Source organism: Capricornis sumatraensis, chromosome 15, assembly GCF_032405125.1.
Source record: "Capricornis sumatraensis isolate serow.1 chromosome 15, serow.2, whole genome shotgun sequence".
Taxonomy (NCBI): Eukaryota; Metazoa; Chordata; class Mammalia; order Artiodactyla; family Bovidae; genus Capricornis; species Capricornis sumatraensis.
The window spans coordinates 68,381,377-68,395,461 of NC_091083.1; the positions used below are offsets into that span (position 1 = coordinate 68,381,377).

At 44.8% G+C, this 14,085-nt stretch overlaps 1 protein-coding gene and 1 non-coding gene across 2 annotated transcripts in view; one reads left to right on the forward strand and one right to left on the reverse strand.

Moving 5' to 3' along the window:
• Positions 1-14,085, forward strand: part of CNBD2 (cyclic nucleotide binding domain containing 2) — a 53,494-nt gene that overhangs the window by 21,473 nt on the left and 17,936 nt on the right. The window contains exons 6-9 of the mRNA XM_068986815.1: positions 515-671; positions 1,166-1,317; positions 3,164-3,302; positions 10,456-10,570. Of these exons, the coding sequence (XP_068842916.1) occupies positions 515-671; positions 1,166-1,317; positions 3,164-3,302; positions 10,456-10,570 (563 nt within the window). The remainder of the gene's footprint in view (positions 1-514; positions 672-1,165; positions 1,318-3,163; positions 3,303-10,455; positions 10,571-14,085) is intronic.
• Positions 7,014-7,086, reverse strand: TRNAS-GGA (transfer RNA serine (anticodon GGA)). The gene has a single exon. It is a non-coding gene; the product is annotated as a tRNA-Ser (tRNA).

Genomic DNA, 14,085 nt, shown 5'->3' on the forward strand with positions numbered 1-14,085 from the left:
CAATGACCATTCATTGAGCATTTACTTAGGTGCCTAAAGCAGACTGACAAAGGCTGTATTCTCCTGAAACTTCCGTCTAATGGAGGTGGGAACTGGACACATGTTAGTGAAGAGGTCGAGCTTGATGGAGCTGGGGCTGGGCAGTTCTGAGGTCCCTCGAGCCCCATCTGTGCTTTCAGGCGCACGTGCATGCTCAGTCACTTCAGTCGTGTCCAACTCTTTGTGACCCTATGGACTGTAGCCCGCCAGGCTCCTCTGTCCTTGGAATTCTCCAGGCAAGAATACTGGAGTGGGTTGCCATGTCCTCTTCCAGGGGATCTTCCCAACCCAGGGATCGAACCCGAGTCTCTTAGATCTCCTGCACTGGCAGGCGGGTTCTTTATCACTAGTGCCACCTGGGAAGCCCGTCTGTGCTTTCACCCTCCAGAACAAAGAGCAGGCCATCTAGATATCCTCCTGGCAGGGACCAGACTGTGTGTTGCTACCAGACCAACCGGCCACGGTCTTTCCCCAGGTTTAGTCGCAGGCGTGTGATCGTCAAGAAGGGCCAGAGGGGCAACAGCTTTTATTTTATCTACCTGGGCACCGTGGCCGTGACGGAGGACGAGGATGGCAGCAGTGCCTTCCTGGATCCCCACCCGACGTTGCTGCAAAAGGGCAGCTCTTTTGGGGTGAGCACGGGGGAAGGGTCTGCCCTCCTGGGGAGGGGTTGGGGGTGACAGGACTCCTGCTGGAACCTCCAGGCCCGGCCCAGTCCTGCCTTCTGCTTCGTGCGAGTCCCTGCCCTGTCAAATGCCGATTGAGCTGGGCCTGGTAATGTCCAAGTCCGACCATTTCATCTGTGATGTTTTAAGGAGTATGTTCTCTCTGTAACCCCCAGAGATGCAGTGAACCCTCAGCAAGGCCTCTCCAGCTTCCTTTCCCTGCCTTGGTCAAGCCTGGTTGCCTCTTTTCCACAGGCAGCATATGGCGGTGGGTGGTGGAGGGGCAGGGGGTCGAGCCCCAGCAGCAGGGAGTGAGCAGGGGCACAGGATGGGCCAGGGAACCCGCATTCTGGGGAAGAGAGATTTCTGGGGGGAGATGGAAACGGGGAAGAGGTGGTCAAGGCTGCGGACAGAAAGCTCAGGGTGCCTCTCATTTGCCTGTGCTCCTGTCCATTCAACAGGAAATGGGTTCCCTCAGCTCTACAGTGAGAAGGGCCACCGTGGTCTGTATGGAAGAAACGGAGTTCTTGGTTGTCGACCGAGAGGATTTCATGGCGAATAAGCTGGACCAAGAAGTTGAAAAGGATGCTCAGCTTCGGTTTGAATTTTTTAGGTAACTCTGCCAGCCAGCACCTTCCTCCTGTGTTTCTTAGGCACCTTTGTCCTCGGCCCGGTGGGGAACACTGGGTGCCATTCTCTCTACCTGAAATGCTCTTTGGGACCCACCTCCCACCCAACTTCAACTTTTCTGTCTAGCAAACTCCTACTATACCTTCAGGTCGCAGCTCAAATATCCCTTTCTTAATGAGCTGGTAACATGCTTTGCACACTTGTTGGGCTCAGCCTTTTGTACCACCCACTTTATCTAATGTGAACATTCAATCCCACCGTGTTGTTTCTCATTCTCCCCAGTTCATAGTGAAGAAAGCGAAGCTCAGGATGGTGATGTGTCCAGAATGTCTGACTTAGAAGTCCCCAGGCTTCACTGCCTCACCTCCCTCACCAAGGCCACCTCCCTGCATCCCAGAATAGAGTGGGTGCCCCCCTCAGTGCTTCTGTCACACCCTGTGTTTCCTTAAAGCCCCATCCAAACTATAATTCTTGCGCCATCAGACAGTAAGCAAGCAGCTCGGCAGCAAGGCCAGGCCTGCCTTTTCACCATCATCTTCTCTCTGTTGTCACAGTGCCAGGCACAGACAGGTGCTCATCCAGTTATCTTTAGTTCGTCACCTTGAGGAAAAGAGTGAAAATCAATTGCAGCATCCATGCTGGCACCAAGGATACAGGTTGCAGGGATGCAGAGGCAGAGAGAAGTGTGATGGGCAGAGGGCTCTGGCCTCTGTGGGCTGGAGCTAAGAGAGCCACCCCCATGAAGGGGCCGCCGCCCTTCAAGGGCGGACTCAGTCCTGAAGGGGGGGGCAGTTCATATTTTCATACAGTGGAAGAAAAATAGGGCCATGTTCTAATCACAGCTCTTGAGTTTATTCGCCACAGGACTCTCGACAGGTCACTTCACTTCCCTGGGCTTTCATCTCCTGCCTTGGAAAGTGGGGATCAGGATTCCTCTGTCCGAGGTCATTGTAAGAATCCAGTGCCATGTTCATGGGAAGTGTGTGGCCCAGTCTTGGCCCAGGAGGCGCTCCTTCTCTAGTCGCCCCGCTTTCCTCCTTGTCTCCAGACCCCTCTCCTCCTTGCACACAGTGCCGACCCTGTTCCCCTTTGATGCCCCGATGGAGCTCATTGCCCCCACCCCCAGCTTGAGGCCTGAGTCACCCGAGTTCTGAGCTCATAAATTGGAGCTGAGAAAAGATCTGTGATGCTTATTAGCAGCCCAGTGGGGCCACCTATGAAAGCCCATGATTTATGGTATACTAGGTTTGAGGTCAAAGAAGGGGTGGTCATCACAGGGTGGGCCTTCCACCATAGGGCACCAACAGGCCAAAAGAAGAGGGTCCTGACCTCTGCCATCCCCTGGCCCAGGGCTGAGGACCGGCAGTCAGTAGACTGGAGGAGGGAGACAAGGGTTGGAATGAGCTGCTCAAACCAGAGGCAGGGCCTGGACTGCTGGGCTGGGGGAGAGGACAGCTGAAGTGAGGAACTCTAGGGTATTCTTTGGAATGGGAGCAGTTTAGTGGTCGCCAGGTTAGTGGGGGATTCAGCTGGAAGAAGCTTCTGGAGGGAGGATCGAAAGAGAACAAAGCCCCAGTAGCTCGGGTGCCTCTGAGGTGCAGTGAGGGGAGCAGTTGGAGGGCAGGGCCTTGAGAAGAAGAGGGCAGGGGAGCAAAGGACAAGTGACAGGAGGCCGGCTGCAGGCGGGGCTAGCGAGCAGGACGGGTGCGAAGTCATCCACCTCAGGCCTCGGCCAGAGCAGGAGCACACACTCCCTTTCCAGGAATCGCCAAGTGCTAGGCCTCTGCCGTGATGGACAGTGAGGAAGTCTCACAGGCTTTTCCCCTCAGGAAGATGGACCTGTTTCACTCCTGGTCCGATGAGACGCTCTGGAAGCTCGTAGTCCTGGGGAAGGTAGAGAAGTTCTCCTACGGACAGCTGATCTCAAAGGACTTTATAGAATCGTCCTCCATCATGTTTGTCTGTGAGGTGAGAGTCTGGGGCAGGGGTGGTGAAGCTAAGGAGACCATGGCTAGTCTGGCATCCTGTGGCCAGGTGACCGGGTGGAACCCTGGTTTGCCATATGTCCTTTTCTTTAATTTTTTTTTTTGACCTGGACCATTTTTTAAAAGTCTTTATTGAATTTGTTACAATAGTGTTTCTTTTCTTTTTTAATGTTTTGTTCTTTTGGCCATGAGGCATGTGGGATCTTTGTTCCCTGAGCAGGGATTGAGCCCCTCCCCCTACACTGGAAGGTGAGTTCCTAACCACTAGACCACCAGGGAAGTCCCAGCACATCCTTTTCTGAGCACCCACATCCTGGTTGCTTGGAAAATTCCTTGGACAAAGGACCCTGATGGGCTTCAGTCCATGGGGTTGCAAAGAGTCACAACTGAGTGACTGAGTTTAAAAAAGCAAAGGACACTCTTTGGCCTCCCACCCTCAGAGGGTTTCTGTGATCGTTAAGATACAGAGCTGTTCCATCAGAAAGAAGGCAAGTGTTGGGGGTGGGTTCTCTTTCCTTGAGCTCATCTATGTGTTTATTTATAGATACATATTTAAATTGTGCATTTGGCAATTGAATTTTAAGGATTCCAGATCACTTTTTTAAATTATTATCTTAAAATTGTAAAAGTGATAATGACCGTATTATAAAAATTTCCAGGAAGAGGAGAAAATGAGCTCATCACCTGGGAATAGATTTTCAAAAGTGATATTTCTTAAAATCACCGTTTTTTTGACTCTCAGAGCAAATTGCTTTCCAGAAGGAGGGCTCCACTTTCTCTAGCTCCCAGCAACATACAGCTTTGTCAGTGCCACCAACCTCTACCAGTCGCTCTCTCAAAGGTTTTTTTAATTTAATAGGTGACAGTTATTACCTCTTTGAGGATTTAACTTATATATATTCTTTTAGATTATTGGCGCGATTAATCTTGTTTACTATATAAATTTTATCTTTTCCAATAATTTCATAGGTACGGTTACTACCTCTTTGAGAATTCAATTTACATAATTTTTCTGATTACTAACGAGATTAATCCTATTTGTTTGCTATCTCAATTTTGTATTTTGCGAATTGCTTTATGTCCTTTGCCAACTTCTCTGTTGGTTGATAATGAAAAGAAAAATTTAAATTTATTGTGTGTTTACTGTGTAACCAAAGGATGTTGCTATTGTCATCATTCCTGTTTTATAGACACGAAAGGGACGGTGTTAAGTGGCTTGTTCAAGTTCATGCAGTTGATCAGGGGCAGAGGCAGGGTTGAACCCAGGTCTGTCTGACCCCAAGGCTCCTTTTCCCAGAAGCTGGGGCTTGGGATTGACTTGAGTCCACCTTTCTGTCAACTGTTGACTCTGCTCAAACCCCTAAGTAGCTCATTATCACCACCAACATCCTCATCGTCAAAACCACCATTTCGGGGGGGAGGGGCTCTTCACTCCTGGGCATCATTAATCTTGTTTTGCATTACTTTGGAATAGGTAGTACTTCACATGGTTCAAAATTCAAAATACTCACAAGAGTGATGGCTCCCTTTCCCCTCTCTTCCCCATTCTACCCCTCCTCACAGACCACCCCTGGCACCAGTTTCTTATGTCTGTTCTGCACACATTGTCTGTGTACACAGGCAGATGCATGAGTGTGTTTTTTCCTTTCGTAAGTCGCATCACCATATACAGACTCTTCTGCACTTTGCTGTTTCACTTATAAGTGTTTCTATAGGTTGCTCCATATCAGTACCTAAAGAACTTACTCATTCTCTCTTAACATTGTGTAGTATTTTACTGTATGGTTGTATTTTAATTTATCTAACCAGTTCCCTAATTGATGGATATTTAGGTTATCTCAACACTTGCTTTTTCAAACAGTGCTTTGATGAACAGCCATGTATCAAGTACCATTCCACCATAAATCTTCACCAGAGCTCTACCAGGAAGGTATTATTATTCCAAGTTTATAGTTGAGGAAGCTGAGGCTAAGATGCCTTAGGAAAGGCCACCCAGCTAGCCAGTGGCAGAGCCAGAACTCTGCCCCAGGACTTTTAGTATTTCCCATAGACCTATGGTTTACATGTTAAACCAACACAAACATTTGGCAAGTTTTTGCCAAGGTCATGACACATTGGTTCAGGCCCTGGAGGGATACAAAGGTGGAAAAGGCTGGTTCTCTCTCCTTATATATATTCTCCACTAGATTCTGTGTGTAGACAAACAAAGTTGTCAGTGCCAGTTACCGAGCAATTAGTGCAAACTCTGTGAATTATAAGAATTCAGGATAGGAAACTCTTGAAAGGCTGAAGGCTCTCAGGAGGGCTTCCTGGAGAAGGTGAAGTGGGGGATGAGCCTTGAAATATAGGACGCTTAGACAAAAGCAGCAGAGAAGGCAATGGCACCCCACTCCAGTGCTCTTGCCTGGAGAATCCCAGGGGCGGAGGAGCCTGGTGGGCTGCCATCTATGGGGTCGCACAGAGTCAGACACGACTGAAGTGACTTAGCAGCAGCAGCAGCAAACAAAAGCAGGGGTCAAGATTGGTTGTGTGCTGGAGCTGGCTACTCCTGGCCGGTGAAAGCTGATTGTTAAGTTCTCAGGAATTTATTTAATTTATTTAATTACAATTAAATATATTATATTGAAAACAAGGCTATTAATACTGGAAAACGTATCATTCCTGAGCGTTATTGCATTTTACTATTATCTGTGCGCTTGAGGTTGCTTTTGCCTGTCATATCCGTGTGGTGGAAATCTAAACGCTGTGCACGTCTCTTCTCAATTCCGTGCTCAGCGACTTCCCACTGGTAGCTGAAAATCAGCCATAGTGGAAGTATGTATGCAAGGGAAATAGGCAGACACTCTTAAGTCAGGCATTGATTTATGACCTTGCTGACTGTCTAAAGAAAGCTATATGGAAAATATTTATAATGCAGATTAAATTCCACAGTGGGCTGGGTCTCTAGCTGTTACGTTGTAAAGAAAACAAAATTAAGAAAATGTTTTTCCAGTATTTAAGAAAGACCCATCATAGATTCATCCTAAAAGTCCTCATTGATGAAGAGGTGAAGTTCTGATACGCATAGTGTTGTTTAGTCTCAAAGTCACGTCCAACTCTTTTGCGACCCTCTGGACTGTAGGCCACCAGGCTCCTCTGTCCATGGGATTTCCCAGGCAAGGATACTGGAGCGGGCTGCCGTTTCCTTCTCCAGGGCATCTTCCCGACCCAGGGATCGAACCTGCATCTCCTGCGTTGGCAGGTGGGTTCTTTACCATTGAGCCACCAGGAAAGTTAATATACATAGTGTTAAACCTGAAAGAGGTTTCAGTGTAATGAATATAATTTATATGAGGGTGAGAAAGAGTTTACCAGTGGATTACAAGTCAGTGGATTACAAATAATTATTAATTATTTGGGGAAAAGAGTAGTTTGGCACGTAACTTAATTTGTCAAATCATGGTTGAACTGTGACTACAGGCTAGCTACAGGCATGTGAGTTTAGCCAACATCAACGAAAGCGTTCTGTGAGAATCAGTTGGCTACATAGAATTTCCAATAAGAGTGTGGTACAATTTTGAAAGTGAAAGTGAAGTCACTCAGTCGTGTCCGACTCTCTGCGACCCCATGGACTGTAGCCCACCAGGCTCCTCCCTCCATGGGACTCTCCAGGCAAGAGTACTGGAGTGGGTTGCCGTTTCCTTCTCCAGGGGATCTTCCTGACGCAGGGATCGAACCTGGGTCTCCTGCATTCCAGGCAGACGCTTTAACCTCTGAGCCACCAGGGAAGCCCATTTTACTACTGTTAATAAGTTGTGTGTAATGCACCCTTCATAACAGTAAAATGTATAGACATGGATACACTTTACCCAGGAGCAGGTTGTTTGAGCATCTCCAGGAGTGTGTTTGTGTTGTGATTCTGTGTTCAGTCCGAGAGAACAGTCAAGTCTAGCTAGTGTAAGCAGGAAAGGGATTTACTGTAAATGGGATGTTAAATGACTAACAGATTTACTAGTGAGGGGAGACCTGAATAAACAGGCTTTGGACTGAAAGTGACTCTCACATAACTTCAGACCAGAATCCAGAACTGGACTGTCCCTGATACTTGCTGCCCCTGCCAAGTTTAGGAAGCCACCTTTACAACCACTGTCTCCACTGACAAAGTGGATGTCCCTCAGTTCCATAACCAAGCCTTGCCCAGCTTCATTGGATTGGTGGAAGCTAAATCACATCCAGGGACTTCCCTGATGGTCCAGTGGTTAGGAATCCACCTGCCAATGCAGGGGACATAGATTCGATCCCTGGCCCGGGAAGATCCCGCATACCGCAGGGCAACTAAGCCCATGTGCCACGCCCACTGAAGCCCACCCCTCTGAGAGACTGTGCGCCACAACAAGAGAAGCCACTGCAACGAGAAGCCCGCACACCGCAGCTAGAGAAAGCCCTCACACGGCAACAAAGCCCCAGCACAGCCCCAAATAAATAAATACAAGAATTAAAAAAAAAAAATCACATCCAGAGCCTGAGCAGCAGGGGAGCATGGGAAATGTAGTGTTTGGCTGCTGGCCTCTACACGCTTAACACTGAAGGGGAATTCAGTGCACAGAATCTGACCCAGAGGAGGGTGAGGATGAGGGTGAGGTCCTTGCCAGTGGAGGGCAGGGAATAGTTTGGTAAGTTTGGAGAATCCTATTGTCGTGTGAGAAGAGGTGGGAGAGGGCCTAGAGGAGGAACTGGTAGGGGAGAGCCCTGAAGGCCAACCTGTGTGCTGAGTCGCTTCAGTCGTGTCCGACTCTGTGCAATCCTATGGACTGTAGCCCACCAGGCTCCCCTGTCCATGGGATTCTCCAGGCAAGAATATGGAGTGGGTTGCTATTCCTTCTCCAGGGGCTCTTCCCGACCCAGGGATTGAACTTGCATCTCTTACATCTCCTGCATTGGCAGGCGGGTTCTTCACTACTAGCGCCACCTGGCAAGGCCAACCTCAGTAACTTACTATTCCTTCTCCTCCCTGATTTCTGCTTCCTCTTTCCTAAAATTTTGGGGTGATTGCCTCCAAAGCCAGGAAGGCCATGTGTCCCCCTAGTTGACTCTAAACTCTTTTGATACTATATAACCAGGAAAGATGAGAGAGATGTGTGGCGAGGGGTATAAATTCAAGACTTCCTTTAATCAGCATGATAATGACATCCTGACTAACAGAAAGTTCTTACTCTGGTTGAGCCTTCATTTCTTCATCTGTAAAATGAGACTGTGTACTTACTTCATAGTCTGTGAGGATGAGATTAGTTTAGCACAGGCTCACTCTACTCAGTCATCTTCTAATCCAGTGGTTCTCGAAGTGTTGCTGCTGGACCAGCAGCATCAGCATCACCTGGGAACTCACTAAAAAATTCAGATTCTTAGGCCCACGCAAGAGCTAGTAAACCCAAAACTCTGGGAGGACAGAGCTCAGTACTCTGTGTCCTGGCAACACTGACCTGTGCTTCCAAGTGATTCTGATGTGCACTAAAGCTGGAGGGCGCCTGACCTAGGGGAAGAGTTTTTAAATTTTGGCATGCATAAAGAACTCCTAGCATGCTTCTTAAAACAGGCAGAGTCCTGCCTCATCCCAGAGACTCTGCTTCATTAACTCTGGAAATCTGCTTCTAAATAAGCATCACAGCTGATTTCTGATGCTTGAATTTCATTCTGAGAAAAAGAATATAGATGTCACAAAGTGACAGCAGGTAGAGGGCCCCTTGACTAGCAGATGAGTTGACTAGCCCCTTACAGTCTTCTGTTAAAACCCAACTTATGGGACTTCCCTGGTGGTCCAGTGGTTAGGAATCTGCCTTCCAGTATAGGGGACGTGGGTTTGACCCCTAGTTGGGGAACGAAGATCCCACCTCAGCTACTGAGCGCACATGCTCTGGAGCCCTGGAGCCACAACTAGAAAAGCCTGAGTAGGCAAAAGAAGCAGGACCCCTGATTTCATTGTTAATGTGAAGATTCTATAATACATGAAAATTCTGATCTCTGGCTTCTTCTGAATATTCAGAAGATCAGGCAACACCGGGGTGTATTCTGGTGTGGCCCTTCTGGCTGGAGTTGAAGAGCACCTGCCACGTCTAAAGGGGCTACTCTGTTTCGTCATTTTTATTTCCCACTTGGCCAGCTGTTTGAACAGTTGTCCCCACTCCGATAGTTTACTCTTATTGCCACTAGAGGGAGAAATCGGCCTTGGGTGGCTGGGTGTCCTTGGGGCCTGGGCAAAGTTGGAGAACATGATTTCTGCTAGCATTGCAAACATAATTAATGCCCGTAATCAACTCATTTTGAACAGTTTATCATTTGGGAACACATGGTGAAATTGTTTTCTCCACAGATTCAGATGTGATTAAACACCCATGAGAATCTTTCCAGAGAGAACTGCTCATGTGTATTTTTCTAGTACCTGCAGTTCCCAATGGATAAATGTTTGTCGAATGAATGTTGAATAAAGCTCCTAACACAATGCCTGGAATATAATAAGGGCTTATTAAAATGTTTGATCTCTTCAACAGTAATCTATCTTGAACATTAATCCTAATGGGTCTCTTAGAGTTCCTACTAAAAAAGATTAAGATTGGGAATTCCCTGACTTTCTAGTGGTTAGGACTCCATGCTTACACTGACAAGGGCCTGGCTTCAGTTCCTGGTTGGGGAACTAAAAGTCCACAAGCTGTGTGATGTGGCCAAATTTTTTAAAAAATTAAGGTCTAATAAAGATATGAAATGCATATGAAAAATGACAAATCTTTCTTATCTCTCGGGTTAGGAAAGATTAAAAGGGCTGTGAAAACCAAGTTGTCAGTGTATTACACAGATGTATTACAATGGGTTCTGTTATGCACTATTGGGGAGAGTGTAAACTTATCTAATGTATCTAGAGGGTTGGTTGACAATATATATCAAATTTTAAAATATGTATAACATCCTTAATGGTGATTTTTTTTTAGTTCTCGTGCTGTTTAGCTATTTGAATTTTTAAATTATGAGTAGATAGCATTTTCAGTTTTAAAAAGGACCTCGAACCGCTTGCATGAAGCAAGTAAAACAAAAAAGAGCTTATCTTCAAAGCCTGTCCTGCTTGGAGCTGGGGTTGACCCCTCTGCTTGTGTCCCTTACGTGTCCAGGGCATCTGTGAAGTCCTGAGGTTGATAGACCTTGAGAGCTCGCCCTTCTACCATAAGTGGATCTGGGAGCATCTGCAGCTCATAGACGACGGACCTCCAAACATCCACCTCAAAGGTAAGCAGACATCCACATCCGGCGGCCAGCAGGGGGCGCTTGATCCTGCAGCTTCCTGGTGCCTGGTCCACCGCATCCTGCAGAAACCTAGAGCTAGAAAAGCCTGGCAGGATAGACAATCTTCTACCAGCTGTGGAAAACGGGTCCACACGGCCTCCAGGTGAGGCTTCTGCTGACCCCTGCAGCCCCTTTCAGCCTTTCCCCTCGGCCTCAGGGTCTTCTAGGGAGAGGGGTGGAGAAAAGATAGCCTGGGGCTAGCCAGAGCTGGGTGTGAGTTCCACTGATTAGCAGGGCGACTTTGGTGAGTATTCAGGCCTCTGGGGCTGGTGTCTTGGAGCCTGTCGCTGTGTGTTGTGGTTAAGAGCATAAGCCTAGGGTCCTTCTCTTACTCGCTGTGAACACTGGGCAAGTGATTCTGTATGCCTGCACACTGATGCCCTCAGAGTCTGTAAGGCAGACCCTTGTATCTACCATGTAGGCTTGTTATAAAATTAAGCAAATGAATATATAACACTCTTAGAACACTACCTAGATGTGTTAGTACATAGATGGTGTTCACTGTCGTTATCACAGAGGTTGCTACTGAATGAGGGGAAATCTTGTATGCACAGTGCCTAGCAGGTACTCAGTAAATTTCAGTTCTCTTCTCACGTCTGTCCTTTTTCTCTCTTTTCCATTGCTAATCCACCAGAGAAAAAGCTACATCTCACACTTTTTTTCCCCAATTTTTTTTTTTTTTTTTTACTATGGTACAATACACGTAACATAAAGTTAATCTTTATTTTTAAGCACACAGTTCAGCAGTATTAAGTACATTCTTTTTCTCCCCTGCCTCCTTTTGGATTATTTTATATGATTCCATTTCATTTTCTGTGTTGGCTTATTAGCTCTGTCATGTTGTTTTAGTGGTTGCTTTGTAGTTTGTTGTATGTACCTTTAACTTATCGCAGGCTGCCTTCAAGTGATATTATGCTATTTCACGTATAGAATCAGAACCTTGCAGCAGGATACTTGTGTTTCTCCCCTCTCAGATGTGCTATTGTCGTGCATTCTACCTTCAGATATGTTAAAAACCTTACAACACATGGTTATTATTTTTGCTTCAAATAATTGTATTTTAAACATTTAAATAATAAGAACAAAACTGTTTTGTCTTTATGTGGTACCATTCCTGATTTTTTTCATGCCTTTGTATAGATCAGATTTCCATAGTACCATTTCTTCCTGCCCAAAGTGCTTCCTTTAACATTTCTTTCAGCTTTTCTATGTTTAAGAATGATTTTGTATTAATTTTATAAATAAATGTTATATTGGGTACAGAATTCAGGATTTACAGTCGTTTTTTTTTTTTTTTGCTCAATATTTTAAAGACTTGCCTTAAAGTCTGTCTTCTGGCTCACATTGTTTTCAGTAAGAAGTCTGCCAACATTCTTACCCTTGTATAATCTCTTTGCATAACTTTTTATATCCTTTATACATACTATGCCTTTTTGCCGAGGTTGTTATTTTTTCTTCCAGTTTTATCAAAATACAATTGACATGTAACACTATGTAAGTTTAAGGTAAACAGAAAGATGGTTTGACTTACAAATCATCATGAAATGATTACCACAATAAATTTAGTGAACATTAATCATTTCATATAGATACAAAAGAAAAAGAAAGCATTTTTCTTGTGATAAGAACTCTTAGGATTTACTCTCATCAATTTTCTTATATAACATATAGTGATGTTAGTTATATTAATCATGTACATTGCACCTCTGTTACTTAGTATTTATCTTATAACTGGATGTTTGTACCTTTTGACCACCTTCAGCCAGTTCCTTCTCCCTTACACTCCACCTTTGGTAACCACAAATCTGATCTCTTTTTCTACGAGTTCGTTTGTTTATTTTTGAAGTAAAACTGACCCATAACAGTATGTTAGTTCCTGGTGTACAATGGAGCAATTCAATGTAAGTGGTAAAATCATCACCACTGCCCTGCCCTGGTTAGTTTAAAATTTTTCTTTTTATCAGTTTTAAGCAATTTGATTACATTGTGCCTTGGGAAAATTTTCATCATGTTTCTATGCTTGGGGTTCATTTAATTTTTGGATCTTTGGGTTTATATTTTTCATCAGATTTGGAATCTTTAACCATTATTTTTAAAATGCTCTTTTTTTCTCCTCCACTTTGGAGACTCAAATCATATGTATATTGGGCTGCTTGAAGTTCTTTTACTGATGCTCTAATAATATTTTGCTGTTGTCTTTTTTCCTCTCTGTCATTTTAAATAATTTTTATTGCTATGTGTTTGACTTTATCAGTCTTTCTTCTGCATTATCTAATCTGCTATTAATCCTATCCAATACATTTTTTCGTTTCAGACCTTGCAGTTTTCACATCTAGAAATTTGATTTGGGGCTTTAAAAAAATAATTTCTATTCTTCTGCTTAATGTACACAAAATTTCCTCTTTGGAATACAATGATAGTAACTATTTTAATGTCCTTACATACTAATTCTGTCATCTGTATCATTTCTGAGTCAGTTTCAATTCTTTGCTTTTTTCTCTTTATATGGTTCATATGGTTCATATTTTCCTACTTCTTTGCATGTTTGTTAAATTTTCACAGAATGCCACAAACTGAATTTTGAGTGCTGCATATTTTTAAATTCCTGTAAATATTTCTTAGATTTGTTTCTGGGATGCAGGTCAGTTATTTGGAAATATTTTAATCTTATTAAAAACTAGCACTTAGACTTTGGTAGGTAAGATCAGAGCAGTTAATCTAGAGCTAGTTTTGTCCCATTTATGAGACAAAACCGTTTTTACTTGTGAGGCTTTCTAATCTAGCTATTGGGGACAGGAACTGGTTTTGGTCTATTGAGAACTCTGATGATTTAAACATCATCTTTAAACATTTTAGGTGTTTCTTTCCCCAGCCTTGGGTATTACTCCTGTTACTACTATGCAATATCTATTACTGCAGAACAAATTATCCCAAACCTAATGACTTAAAGCAATACTTCTTATTTCTCAGTTCCTGTGGGTCAGAATTTTGAGCATGGCTTAGCCAAGTGCCTCTGGCTCAAGTTCTCTTGTGAGGTTGCAGCTGTCTTCCAGGGGCTGTGTTCTCATGTGAAGACTCAGTTAAGAGGGACCCACTTCCAAGGTCATTTAATGGCTGTTTGCAAACTTTACTTAGTCCCTCATCTTGTGAGTATCTCTACGGGGCTATTTTTCTGACATGGCAGCTTGCTTCCCCTGGAGAGAGAGAGAGCAACAGAGTATACCCAAGGGTGAAAGCCACAATCTTTAAAACCTCATCTCAAAAGTGACATCCTGTCACTTCTGCTGTATTCTCTCTGTTAGAATCAGCCCACACTTAATGGGAGGACAGTACACACCTGTGTGGCCATTAGGAGGTGGGAATCATTGAGAGCCGTCTTAGGGGTTGCATTCCGCTGGTGGTTTCCTGACATTATATGTGTGTTGCTGAGCACTCAGCTGAGACTGAAGGAGACCCTT